The 14,678-nt window shown below is 48.8% G+C and overlaps 1 protein-coding gene across 1 annotated transcript in view; it reads right to left on the bottom strand.

The window, feature by feature from the left end:
* Positions 1 to 14,678, bottom strand: part of cog5 (component of oligomeric golgi complex 5) — a 128,470-nt gene that overhangs the window by 68,717 nt on the left and 45,075 nt on the right. The window contains exon 7 of the mRNA XM_064342813.1: positions 13,862 to 13,992. Coding sequence (XP_064198883.1) covers positions 13,862 to 13,992 — 131 coding nt within the window. The remainder of the gene's footprint in view (positions 1 to 13,861; positions 13,993 to 14,678) is intronic.

The raw sequence follows: 14,678 nt of genomic DNA on the forward strand, positions 1-14,678 counted from the left end.
ACGTAATATATAAGGGAAATAAAGAATAATGGGACACACGCCGGAAGCCATTTGTCTTCCCCGCAACCTCGGGGCCTTGAGGGACGAAGAGGTTTTTCCTCCGATGTGAAGGTTATTGTAACACGTAGCCCTCCCCGAAAGCGGGCGAATCAGGAAGCTCAAGAAGGAAAAGGGGGGGAAAAAAAAGTAAAAAAGAGGATAAAATCACATGAAGTGACCTTTAAAGTGACTGGTGAGGTAGAAGTCTACAACCGAGCACCTTTCAAGGTAATGGGGAGGGCGGGGAAAGAAAAATGCCAACAAGTCCATGAAAATTCAAGGACTGCTCCGCTCGGATGTCGTTTTCAACAGACCTAAAGCCACTGGCAAGGCCGGACCAATCCAACCCCTGGCTTCAGACAAAGCAGCCAAAGGTTCAAGTCAGCACTTTGTACACCTGAAGCAGTAACAAGCACAAGCGAGTTTCCAGGCGTTTCACGTCAAATGTAATCCGTTTGTTAGACGTCCCGGCATCAGACCGATAAGAAGTCTTCGAGAAAACCGCGCCATCGAAGAAGTCCCATGTGGGGGTGGGAAAAGACAGAAAGACAGGAGAGAGGAATTCATCTCCTGAGCGCGCGGCACTGCGTGGGTCGCTGGGAGGGCCTGATAGTGCCGTGATTCCTCTCGTAGTTGGGACAGCCCTGTAAGAAAGGCGACACTCTTGTGCTTATTGTTCTGCCAAAATACACAAGAGTTTACCATACCGCCATGAGCGGCAAACAAGGAAACTGAAACTACGTTTGAAAAAAAGTGTTGAGGTTGGGGGGGGGGGGGGGGTTGCAAATGATTCCGCCACAACGCCAATGCATCCCCTCCAGATGGAACCTCTCTTCACCACCAAAAGCGACGGGAGAGGAGGAGGAGGAAGAGGAGGACATTTCTTTTGCGAGAAAAATGGGAAAAAGACCGGCCTCAGCTGCGGAGGGGCAGACCGGATTGGTTTTTCCATTCGCAGGTGGCTTCTGTGAGGGCTCTCACTGACCAGACGCCGCCTGGCTGAATACCAATGGGGCCCCGATGTTCCAGGCACCCAAAACATCATCAGGAAATTCCGGCGGGTTCCGCGCGCTGACACTGACGGGAGGGGTGGAACTCCGTGTGACTGAGAATGAGATTTCAAAAGAGGCTTCCGTTCCATTCTTCTGCTGAAAGATTCTAAAAGGTTTTCTTCCTTTTTTTCTTTCTTTTTTTTTTTTAAAAGACAGGGCATTTTCAGGTGAAGCAGATTAAAGAATAGCTTTCACAAGGTGCCGCCCCCTGTAATTTCGAGCCCTTCCACACAAGCTGATGGCATTATTCGCTTTTAGAGATCCAGCAGAAAAGACTCTGACCTAACAGAACCTCGTGATTGCAAAAGCTGCAGCCGAAGACCTGCGCCGTACTTAATACCTGTGTAATCCCCGATCCAGGTGCCCAGCGCGTCGCTTTTTAGGTGCTAGAGAAAAATCCAATTTCACCTTTGCTCTGCTCCGGCATAAATATGCTGATTCCTGCCACACAAGGCAGGCCGCGCAATTAAATCTATGTTTATGCACGATTTGGAGCAACATTAAATTAGCTTTTCCTTATTTGTTAGGCATTAGCTTGCAACAAAAAAAAAAAAAGCAAACCTGCTGGTTCATTTTAAACCCAACAGGGGGGAAAAAGAGCAGGGGATGACAACAGCCTTTCACTTTCCTTTTCTCATTCCCTCTCGCCCTCCCCCTCTCTCCGTATCTCACTCCACTCCTTTCCTCCTCATGCAAGCCTTTCTGATCTCACACACGATCACACACACACGCACACACATTATAGTGTGATGATGACGGTCCGGGCTCCAAGGACGAAGACCCATCTGCTCCTGTACCATTTTGTAAAAAGAATGTAGAGCCCCCCCCCCCCCCCTCCCCCCCCCCCCCCCCGGCCCCTCCAATCCATTTGGCCTGGCCCAGTTTCTCCAGCACCTATTGATTTCACAGTCAAGAGGAGGCAACCGGAGCCCTAGTGGCCGAGCCGGCGCGCGCGCTGGAGACGCACCCCGTCGCTGTGGCAGCAGACTTCTCTGGGGTCCCTGTCTGCACGCCGTGTTCCAGCGGGGTCCGGGTTCAACCCCGGCGCGGGGGCTCCCAATCCCCCCCCCCCCCCCCCCCCCCGGGGCCGCCCGGGGCCCCGTCGCCCGGGAACCCGTCGCGCTTAACCGCGTCTGACAGGAGCGCGCCGTTCGCCCGGGCTAATTAAGCAGAGGAGTTCGGAGCGAACCAGCGAAACCAGCGTAACCGCGGCGGCGCGAGCAGGACGCGCTCTTCAGCACAGCGGAGCAGAGCGGCGCGCCGCGGAGTCTGCGCTCCTTTCTGGAAAATTGCGATCGCGTCTATAAATAGGTTCCCCCCGCGCAGTCGGGAGACAATTATCCATGAATAATAATCACTCTCGCAGAGAGAGACAGGTCGCAACTTAGACGACGGATGCCGCGGTCTATCTCGTTTACGGGGGCTTGGCGTCAGGGCGGAGGTAGAGGCGGTGAATACAGAGCAGTGGGGGGAAACGGGGGGAGGCGCGATATCAGCCGAAAACCGAAAGGCGAATTATCGCACTCGACAGTTAGCGTGCGGCTAAACCCCCATCGTTACATTCGCACGCGTCCTCGCTCAGCCAAGCCGCATCTCCCTCCTCGAATTCGTCTCAATTCCCAACTGCCACTCGTCCGGCCCCGCTGCTATTCCACCGCCGATATCTACCTTAGCGACCGTCGCCCGGACGAGTCCCCCCCCCCCCCCCCCCTTTGTGAACGTGCGCTCTCGTCCTGACCCGGGCGCAGTCGTCGTTCCTCCATTAGCGACCCGAGAGCGGTGACTCACTTCATTAAAGGGGGGGGGGGGGGGAACGACTGCTTCCCTGACTGGCTTATGCAAGAGCGCGGTTACTCATCGGGCGAAACGCGCTGCGCCGGGGCGCCAGAGGACCGTGTGACTCAGATTAGCATCGGACACGTGCCTCGGCTCCCCCTGCTCCGCTCCGGGCGGGGCTTCTCGTTTCTGGGAACGGGAGCGCTCCGGCAAAGCAAGGTCATAAAATATTGAGACTTTCTGGGCAAGGCGGTAGCCACCTGGAAAAAAAAAATGTACAGGAAAATAAGACTTCTCTTCTGCAACGGGAGCCATTTTAGACGCACGTTTTTAAAAAGCAGGATGAAAACGGGACTAATTTAGGTTTATGAACATCAATTTTGACCTACTTCATTACAAAAGGGCTAACGTATCAAATGACCTCATCCTGAATTACACAGAGAAAACAATATTAATACATGACATGAGTAGTCTGAATGCTATTTCAGGAACTGGCTGTGGTTATACGATCCACACAATTACACACCCAATGACAAGAGTTTAATATCTATGAAAAAAACCGTCACAACATAATCCCTATAATAAAGATTGCAATAATTTTTTGAGGGGGTTCTCCAGCTGAAGAGACTTCCTGTGTCTAGTTTCTAATGTAATGACAGAATACAGATCCTTGTTCACTGGAGGACAGCAACTTAACTGGTACTGATTGACGTTGTTGATTTTTCCATAACAGAGAGCAGGGAAGGTTGTTCATTGTGCTTTGACAGTGTGTGGGAGAGCTAAATAAAGATGTGCTGTTGTTTTATAAATGACATTAGAGCTCCAGGGTACAGGGCCTTACGTTCTCACCACAACCGGAACGCACGTTGATGATGTCATAAGAAACGCAGAGCCGAACCAGTCCAGTCTTTTCATTTCATTTCACAACAACAGATGTGAGAGCCTCTATTGCCACCTTACAGCAAGCAGTGCAGAATTCTGGGCGATATTTCAGAGCGAGAGAAGGCCGTTACGCGGTGAGAAATGCAACGCCGCGCTCGGGGAGCAAAACATGGAGCCGTAGCTTTAATATTATGTCATCGCCGAACGAAACGAGGAGGACAGGCGGACAGAAGCGGCGTTCTGCGGAACGCTACGCACGAGGGAGGACGACATCGAACATCGCTCACGACAGGGAAACGCAAATGTGGGAGGCTGCCAAGCGACGCCTCTTCCCAGAGCGTCTTACACACACGGCTCACGCTGTAAATGTTACGCACTTACAATGCTGGATATTTACAGAAGAAATTCAGACTAGGTATCCTTCAGAACACCACACATCAACAGCTTACCACCTGCAACAGGACCGGAATCTGAAACCTCCTGGTTAGGCTATACAGTGCTACACGTATCCGAATAAAGGGAATGGCGGCAAATCTCAAAATTAACCCCAATCGAGCTGGACTAAACGCGGACCAATAACCAAGCGAGAAAGAGCGGAGACCCTAGAGCTCAGGGTGTAGGAGGCTTTCACACAGAAGCTTCCACCATTAATCCCACGTCATATGGCTTCATTAGAGCCGTGCGACTGCCAGCGCTTTTAATTTCTTCCCCGCACGCCTTCCGCACCGGTGCACCCTGGGTAAAACGTTCTCAGGGTGGAGCCGAAGTGACCGGATTAGTGGATTAGCCGCAGAGATTGCGCTGTCGGGTGATCCGGCGTGAGAGTAAAGGACCCCGCACCGCTACAGGAACCAGTTTGGCAATTAAAGCATTCAAAATGTCCCACTCCCACTCAGCACCAAATTAAATCAACAGTCACTGGAGATAAAACCGATTGTTGCGGAGAAAAGCCATTCTAAGATCTTTATTGCTCCCTGTAACAGTTATTAGAATGCAATACTTACTGCACTGTAAGTACACAACTGAATTTTTGAGTCACAATATTATTATTTTACAGGGGGAAGGACCTGTGAAATACTATATTATCAACGTTGTTAGGATTGCTTATTCCTTGTACAGTTACAGTATGTACGCCATAATGTTCTTTCAACCCTTACAGGATTGCGATGAGTACAAACTATTTCAAAGGGTTTATCATGTTCTCTAAATATCTTTTAAAAAAGAGTACTTAAGAAAAAAGAAATAACATAATTTGAATCAATTAGAGGAAGACTGGGGAACAAACATTTGACCCCGGATCCACCCAATACACAGTGACACCCTTCACTAATGAGCCAAAGTCAAAATGGTTAACTGTGATCTTCCACAAGTGGAGTAGTGCTTTGCTGTTCAGGACATCCATCTGAAACCGCAGCACTCCACGGACAGCTCGGCTGAACAGAACTCACTGCCATTCACGCAGAGGCCGAGCTGACACACACAGTTAAATCACATCGAATGTTACGTGGAAGCAGCAGCGCGATTTGAAGCGCATCACATAATCGTACACGTTTGCCAGCGTGCGTTACAGTCCGATTTCTGGAGCACGCAACACGTGTTCCGTCATGCGGAAGACACAGAATCCCTGGCAGGAACACTGGTTCGCTCGTTTCATTTTCAACACGGAACGTCAGGAAAAAAGAAAAAAAAACTCCCACCGTGATGAGAAAAAAAGGAAAGAAAAAAACAGGAAAAAATGAGCCCTTTGCAGGAATGATGTCAGCGGCTCTCTAAGCCTGTCTTAGCACAGAGTGTGGCAGACCTCATACACCCACGCACATGAACACACATGAACACACCCCCACACACCCACACACGCACACACACACCCCCACACACACGAACACACACCCCACACACACGCGCACACACCCACACAGACACCCACACACACACACCCACACACGCACACACACACCCCCACACACACGCACACACCCACACAGACACCCACACACACACACACACACACACACACACACCGCGCCACACACCCACACACACACCCACACACACACACACACACACGCCACACACACACACACCCACACACACACACACACGCACGCGCACACACACGCACGCACGCGCACACACCCACATGTACGAGCACACTAGGGAAAGCGAGCGGACTTTCCTGAGATTTTCGGCGGTGGGGGGCGGAGTCACGTGGAGCGCGGGACACCTCTCTGGGCTCCACTGCTACGCGGGTCCCAGACGGCTCGGAAGCGGCTCGGAAGCGGGCGCCACGTCCTTATTAGATCTCCTCCGCGGGGGGGGGTGGGGGGGTGGGGGGGGAATCTCAGAGAGGCTAACGCTGAGCTTGTGAGCCGTCTCCCCTGCCATCCTTCACCATGATAAATCCATACGTGCTACATCGAAACATTCGGATAATCGGGAAATTTTGCAGGGTTGATTTTACAACCCCCCCCCCAAACCTATGGCTGTGAACCACGGCACAGCACTCCTGAGCTCACCACAGATCTGGGTCAGGATGGTGGCAGCCGAGCCCTAAGAGCTCAGTCTGCTCTCTTATCAGTGTGATGAGAATGAAGAGATGCTTCCTCGCTGGATTAAAATGCATTAGAAGCTCACGCACTACACAGATTTGATGGGGCCAACCATCATTTGGACTTACAAAGGTCTTGGTCAAGTATAGATATCACATAAAACAAAATAAAAACAGCGCTATAGGTCATCACAAGAGAAGAATGAGCCTTCTCAAAATGAGGCTAGAAACAGGGTGAATATGCCCAATGACAGTAAAAATGGACTACTGCATTACCATAGTAACAGCCATATACTGACACTATAAGAATGTGACAATCCTTATCCCGTTTAGGTTATATAGCCTCTAAAAAACACACAATTTTCATTTGTCTGAAAGTATATGTCATGACATGAAGATATAAATGCGAAAGTAATTCATATGATCATTTACCATTGTCTTGTCATATACATTTCATATCAGGACATGAATATGGGGACACGGCGGGTGATGGTTCAGAACCAAAAGACAAAAAGGAGAAGCAACAAAAGAGTAAGAAATATGATGTAATCATAACACAGGACGACTTTTATGTCAAAATTCTTCATTGGGGCCATGAGGTGCCATAACAAAATGAAAATGCTTCCTGCACTAAAATGAACTTTGTGATTGTCCCCATTTATATCGCCGTATAAGCATTCAGACATTGTCAGTGTATGAGACTACAACATCTCTATTGTACCATGTCTGTGTAAAAGTCCATATTTCTGTATTATTTCAGTAGAGTGTTGATGTAAGAGTGTTGATGTTAGCCCAGAATGTAGCAAGCAATTGTTCTGTATATTTCTCTGTGTGAGAGCCTTGACTGCACCTATAACTTCACTGTTCAGCAGGCCAAAATATTTCAGAGTCTATGACATCCAAGTCGATTGTAAGTTTATAATAGGTCTATAATAAGTCCATGATGTCCAAGAGCCCAGAATGTGGCTATGTTAGGAGTGTTGCTTGGCTCCATATTAAAGGTCATGTTATCTCTGAATAGGGTACAACATGTACAACATGTAATGATGATCACAGTGTATCCTAAAGCCCCACACATCCTGTATGAAAGGGTAGCTCCATGCAAGAATCCTTAGTGGATCTGGAAAGGGTCCTTAGTGGATCTGGAAAGGGTCCTTAGTGGATCTGGGAAGGGTCCTTAGTGGATCTGGAAAGGGTCCTTAGTGGATCTGGAAAGAGTATTTAGTGGATCTGGGAAGGGTCCTTAGTGGATCTGGAAAGAGTGTTTAGTGGATCTGGGAAGGGTCCTTAGTGGATCTGGAAAGGGTACTTCAGCCCAGCCATTGTATGGAAGTACTAGCTTGTCACGCCCTTTTCAACGTCCTCTGTGGCTGGTAAGGCAAGGGCGTCGCCATGGCAATCAGACCCCCGGTTTCCCTCCTAGCCCCCAAGAAAACTGATTTCCCCCGAGGTACTCCAGCAAGAGCGTCGGCTGCGTCGCCTCGAACCCTCTCGCTAAGTGGCTCACTTTAGCGGCCGATATAAATGTATGAGGCCGGAATGAATTAAGAAGACGAAAGAAGATGGAGAAATTAAAAATTTAGATGACTCATCTTTCTCACGGTCCGAGCGTTTTTGTGGTGCCATTCCCGTGGACAGGAAGGGGTTCCACATCAGTAGGTCAGCATCACCCCCTTCCTGAGAGAGTCTGAAGAGACGAACAATCAACACAACAGCGCGATGATGTCCTGACATTTGAGCAATGTCACTGCACTGGGGAAGTTCAACTTTAGCAGGGATTCTATGAGGCGAGTTTCCCCGACTCAGAGTTTGAGAATCACTGAGTATACGCAAAGGACTCCAACGAGGGATCTCTCAAAATGGAATATTTCTTATACAAAAAAAGTTCCTAATACAGATATAGCCCATGTATAATTTACAGTGTACTTTCTCCACATGGGTGATATGGGTGTTTAACCACTTGTTTAATAATAATTTTTAAAATGTGTTTTGTGTTTACTGTTTCCCTTTTCTAATACTACATTTTGTCTAAAGATCTGAAATCATTCAGTGTGCCATATATGCAATAATCAGAAAGGGGGAAAATACTTTTTCCACAGCACTGTATGCAATATTGTGGTCATTGTTACACTTGTACTGTACTGCACTAGATGTCTGATACAAATGGCATATGATATCTAGTTTCTTCACTGCAGTCAGTAGGTTGTGTTGGTGTATAGGGTGCCATATCCCCCTGCCAACCAGTCAGTTTAGAAGGTATTGAGATGAAAAAGACTGTAATCTTGGGAAGGGCGGTGGTGCAAGTGTACTGAAACAAGACATAAAATTTTTGATCACAGTAAAAAATAAACTATTCCACACATTTGAAACCGTACTCAAAAAACAAGGTCCCTTGTGAGTGGCAAACCAGTGAATGTCATATAAAATGAATTCCCGCACGTTATTAGCAATAGCAAATTTCACATTTACTGCTGCGACTGATGTTCAGTCATAAACCAAACAGCCAGCAGCTGAACCACCCGGTACCTTTCTCAGATGAAATGCTGAAGCCAAGCAGGAGTGGGCTCGGTTAGTGGAGGGGAAGGAGGTGTCCTGGGAGACGGACCAATAGGGGGCACTATTCTGTGGAAGGCGCCATCCTTCAGATGAGATACGCCAAGGTTCAGACTCACTGCCGTCATTAAAGATCTCAGGGCGCTTCTAGAAAAAGTAGGAGCGCTAACCCCAGTGTCCAGGTCAAATTTCCACAAAACTGGTCCTCTACATTCAGCAGCCAAATCACTCGCCCGCCTTTCTTACCCCATTTGAGTCCCCGCGTCCTCGCCACAAGAAGTTCTCAGCTGGCCTAACCAGACGAAGGTTACATTAAACTTCTCAGAGCGTCGCAGAACGAACACGACCACATGCTGTTTTAATAAGCGCAAGGACCTTCGGATCAAAACAAAACAAAGATAGCTGCGGAACAATATATAAAAAAAAAAAACATCATGCGCTTGTCACACAAGTAGCGCATTGCCATTTATAAATTTACTAAGCACAGGAACATCGTGGGAGTTCATCATATATGCCACTTATAAACGGTTGCCACGCGAGTCACTCGATACGTGTTGCATACAGGCCCCTCAAGTAAACAAAACCCGAAATAAATGTCGGGCTGCCGCGGCACGTGGGGCTGAGGCAGATGGAATTTAGAATGCTGTGCAGGGGCAGTTACCGCCACGCCTGGCCTTCCAGAGGAGCACGTACAGCAACGCGGACGGCCAACTGAGCAGAACGGCTGAAAACCACCCTCCCTAATAGCCCCGCCCCCTTCCAAATAAACTCGGCAGGTCGACGCAATTCCCACCGACCGCCTCCGTTCCTCAGTCCAAAATACAGCCGTGTTTCTGCAACAATAATATAAAAAGGTTTTAAAAAAATAAATAAATAAGAAAAAAATCTTGGATGCACTGCCGGCTAAACCCACAGTGTTCCCGGAAGGGGTGGGCGTGGCACTTCACTCTTCTTCAAACTGGAGCGCTCGCTGCCTTACTCGTCGCAAGAAAACGCCACCGACCGCGTCTCGCGGTTCGCGTCACGGACGTTCGCTTTCCTGGCGCGTTTTAAAACGTGCATCTCAATACTGAGCGCAGAGGCGCTAAATTAATCAGTCGGCCGAGGCGCACTGGCGCGGAGATCACTCGCTTGCTAAGAGCCGCTGCCGCCGAGCCGGGCGGGGGGGCGACCGAGGGCACACCGAAACCGACGATCAAAACGCGCACACCCACCGCCTTCCATCGCCCTGCTCAATCCCACAAACGAGGGAGGAAATCGATCATGAATATTGCATGATCGCACTTGCATATGAAAGCACAACAACACCAACTGCTGCCGGGACGGTAAACAACGGCGGCGACAACTTCGGGGCTTTGATCTTCCCGCCTGTTCCGAGAGACGGCGGCGTGGAAATGTTTCCTCCGGAAAAGCGATGGCCTCTGCTTCAGAAGGCGCATTTGCATGAGCAATATTTGTTCGCCTCAGAATGAGGAACGGAGCCGGAGAGCTGAGAAAGTGGGTAATAATGGGCGAGGACAGACTGGTCCATAAAGACGGCCCACAGGCAGGGCCACCTTACTTCACGGGCAGTCTGTTAAGGCACAGCACTGAATTATTTAATGTGAATCATCGATTTTTCCGCAAAAGGAGGGCCGGAATCCTATAAAAGAAAAAAAAGGGGGGGGGGGGGGGAAGCTCACTGGCCTACAAGACAAAATAAGCCGGAGGGGAGGCTGGCGTCGCAGCATCAACACTTCCGAATAAAAGGCACACAAGGATAGGCTTGCATTTATCATGGCCTGGCGATGGAAGCCAAGGATATATGTCTATATATAAACCGAAACAAGTATCGACTTGGCTTTCTGTGAGGCTGAGATCCATTGTGCGGATCGCAGTAATGCATCTTGGACCGCCTCCTGCCTGTTTGTCTGATCCCTAGATAATTGGGAATGAGAGTTATCAGTCTTCCAGTGTAGCAGTGCACTTTGGGTAAAAAAAAGGGTATTACACATACTGACCTTATACTCTGATTATGTGTGCGCGTGTGCTCATGTGTGTGCATACTGTATCTACATGTCTGTCCTTGTAACAGACAGTTATCTCTATAATACATTTTTTTTTTCAAGTTGGCTTCGTAAAGTGCGGTGAAAACAGCCCATGTTAAAATGGCTGCTGCATGAGAATACTGTTGCTAAGCAATCACATTGGATCTCGACGTACTTTTACTTTAAAACCAAAACATTATGATGCTGATGCCATTAATGCCAGTCTGTCTTATTTCGAGAGTGCGAATTCCATTGCTGCTCCCTCAACACTGATTGAAGCAATAAGCTGCCATTATTTCTTCACTCCAGCAGAAGTACAATAACACATTGATATACTGTCAGAATATGCCACTGATGTCTGTTGACAGGTTGTTGACCCGCAGAGCAAAGATGTTTGAGGCATTAAGTGAATGAGAGGAGTGTAATCCATCCCTGAAATCCGTTCCACTGAGGCTCTCTACTGCAGCAGCGGAACATTCTAGCAAGGCTCCCACACAAACCAGATCTATATTTAAACAAGCTTTCAACGACAATTTGAAATTAAGGTAAGGTCTATTTATATTTTTTACAATAGTCTAATTCCTGTGAAATAAGGCAACTGAAGCTAGAGTTCTGAGCCAGAACTGCAGATGTTTTTCGGGGCGAGGGCAGGCGGCAGTGTCTTTTGGTAGCGTGCTCAATGTGAAAGCTTAAAAGCTAGCCAGTTCAGCCACAACATCAGCCAACTGACACGCTAAAGCCGGTTTATCAGGATGGAAGCATTTCACTGCATAACATAAGCGTATTATGAAAAACATTTCAACCATAATGAATGAAGTTGCCAAATAGCAAGACAAGCGGTCCTGAGCATAGGAGCAATCGATTTTTTCGACAATTTTCATGACTTCCCAAGGACATTAGGATTATATTTAGACCATTTTCAAAGGTTTTCCAGAACAGAAATATTGTTGGTGATACCCTAAGAGATGTGGAAACTCGAAATGGGTCTCCAGCGTTCTTGCACCTCTGTAAGGCAACAGGAAGCCGCTAATGCTGAGGAAGGGGAAAACAAAGTCTTCCAACACAGTTACTACGTACGGATATACAAGTACAGAAAACTGTCAGATAATAAAATACTGGAACAGGAAACAGACTCACAGTAAGCACCGCCTGACAGAAAATGTAACAAAAACCCCATAAAGAGAAAACAAATATCAATATGCTACTTTAAAAAAAAGATGTAAATATATAAAACTGTGAAAAAAAATGAGCAAAGACTGAAGAACGCGCAGGGAGAAGAGGCCTACAACAGAGCCTGCTGCAGCTGCCTGCACCGGACCCACATCATCACCACCATTAATACTGCATCTACAGCACACACGCGCGCGTTTGTTATGGGGCTGACAGCTCAATCAGGGATGTCACGCACTTGCTGTTCCTCCCATTAGTAATGCTGTACGGGGGGATTAATATGTCAACGGCGCGCGCCGCGCTCTAATTATTGCTTTCCGTTAACGCGGCGCAAGGCCGAGGGTTCGAGCGGGTCGAGGCGGGTGGATCGGTTATGAATCTCACCTGCCTGTGCGCCTTGCCTATCAAAGCCACCACATCGAAGGGTTGCTTCATGAAGGACCATCCTGACATCAGTTCAGTACTTGGACACTGCCTCCCTTTTGGGTTGCTACTACATTTGCTTATGCTGACAAACATGGGGGGAGGAGATGGAGGAGATGTTTCAGATACTTAGGCCAACATCTCAACCCAGGGCTGCACAGTCCTGTTCCTGGAGATCTACCGTCCAGCAGGTTTTCACTGCAACCCTAACAAAGCACTCCGCATTCAACAGCTGGAGATCTTCTTCAGCTGCTAATTAGCGAAGTCATATGTGCCAAGTCAGATTAGGGCTGGAATGAAACCCCACAGGGCGGTGGATCTCCAGGAACAGGGTTGGGCAGCCTCGCGTTAGCCCATCCCTTATCTGAGACGTCTGATCACCGGCTCTGTTCCTCTGGTCCTCCCTTCCCAGCTCCTGCGGCTCTATGCTCCCCCCCCCTTGGTCAGTGCCATGCAGTGTGACGCGGTACCTCACACACACACACACAACCACCCCCCACCCCCCCTCTCCCAGACCTCTGCGCGGTGATGGCAGGAAGTGGCGAGTTGGCCATCTGCTCGCCGTGTTCCTCGACCGAGCCCCCCGGTCCCCTGCGGAGGACTCCCCCGCGCAGAGACAAGGTGATCCGCGACGGCCATGTTCTCTCTCTCTCTCTCTCCCCTTATCTCTCAATTCAATTAAACTCGGCGGTGCTGCGCTCGCAGGATAACCACAGAAGTCCTGCCAGTGTACGGCGCGGCATACAAAACACGCTACGATACTCAAAGCTGCGATACAATATAAAAGTGCCCCTCCCTCGCTCTCTGAGCTGCTTCCCTGTGAGGTCACAGAACCCCATTAACGCAGCCAGGCCTCGGGCTTGGGTCTGGTTAGCGTCTCTCTGCGTTAAGGATAGATGCACTCAACGCTTTTTTTTTTAACGTTTAGAAAACTTCCATTCAGCTACAGACTGAGAGACTGGTGCTCTCACCTCCGATGCCCAAGCAGATCACCAGACTTTGCTGGAGTAGGAATATTCATTTGTGCACAGAATATAAATAATTTATATTATATTACACTTGAAACAGTCATTTTTCCACACATTTAATAAAAGCAGGTGTGTGCGTATCCTAAACTACCTAGCGTAGCGGTGTGCTTCCTAACTGCACCCCGTGTGTGTGTGTGTGCGAGTGTGCGTGAATGTGTGTGGTGTACGTGTGTGTGTGTGTGTGTGTGTGAGTGTGCGTGAATGTGTGTGGTGTACGTGTGTGTGTGTATGTATGTATTTGTGTGTGCATGAGCGTGTGCACATGTACATGCGTGGGCTCAGGACGGAGCAGATATGCATGGGCTTGGTTCTCTGTGCAGTGCATTATGGGTATGGATCCAGGCATGTGTGCAGTGCTCTTGCCTGTATCTCCATGCCCTGCTCCAGCAGGCGTTTGGCCTGGTTCTCCACCTCCAGGCGGGCCCGGCTGATGAACAGGAGGTCATTTTCGATCACCTCGATCCCGGACAGATCCACGCCCTGCGACAGGTAATCTGGAAGAGAAGAACGCACGCGTCGGACCGGGTTCTTAAACCCTCCAGGCTTCCGTCCCCGCATTCGCAAACGAGATTCGACAAAACCATTCCCGGTCTGTCAAAAAAAGTTAAAGAGGAATGCATCATATTTATTATGCAGACACACACACAAAATAAAAATCTCATGTCGGAGAGCGATGAGGGTCGCGAGCGCGGTTTGGAGAGAACACACGTCCCCGCCCAGGCTGGATGAGCCGGGCAGTTTATCAGCGTCTGTCCAGAATCTGATATCCACACTGAACACTGTCAATTTCCTGCATGTCAACCCTTTGCTCGTTTTTTCCCTCTATTCATTGCGCCCGCATTTCCCTATAAAATATATTTTTTTTCTATTTTAGTTGAGCCGAAAGCCAATCTCTCCAGACCATCTCAGCAGGCAGGAGAAATTACAGTCGATTCGTCATGTGGAACAAAATCCAATCTATTAGCGCAGTAATATGGTGTTTCTCTGTTGGGCTCTCTCTCTCTCTGTCTCTGCAAACAGTACTAAAGCACTGCTGTGCTGGGGTCCCAGTGTTTTTACTGCTTATTACACTCCCACTTTCAAGGTGAAAACATGATTGTGTACAACTACACACACACACACACACACACACACACACACACACGCACGCATGTGCACCCACACACACACACGCGCATAT

This window comes from Anguilla rostrata, chromosome 7 (genome assembly GCF_018555375.3).
Source record: "Anguilla rostrata isolate EN2019 chromosome 7, ASM1855537v3, whole genome shotgun sequence".
Lineage (NCBI taxonomy): Eukaryota > Metazoa > Chordata > Actinopteri > Anguilliformes > Anguillidae > Anguilla > Anguilla rostrata.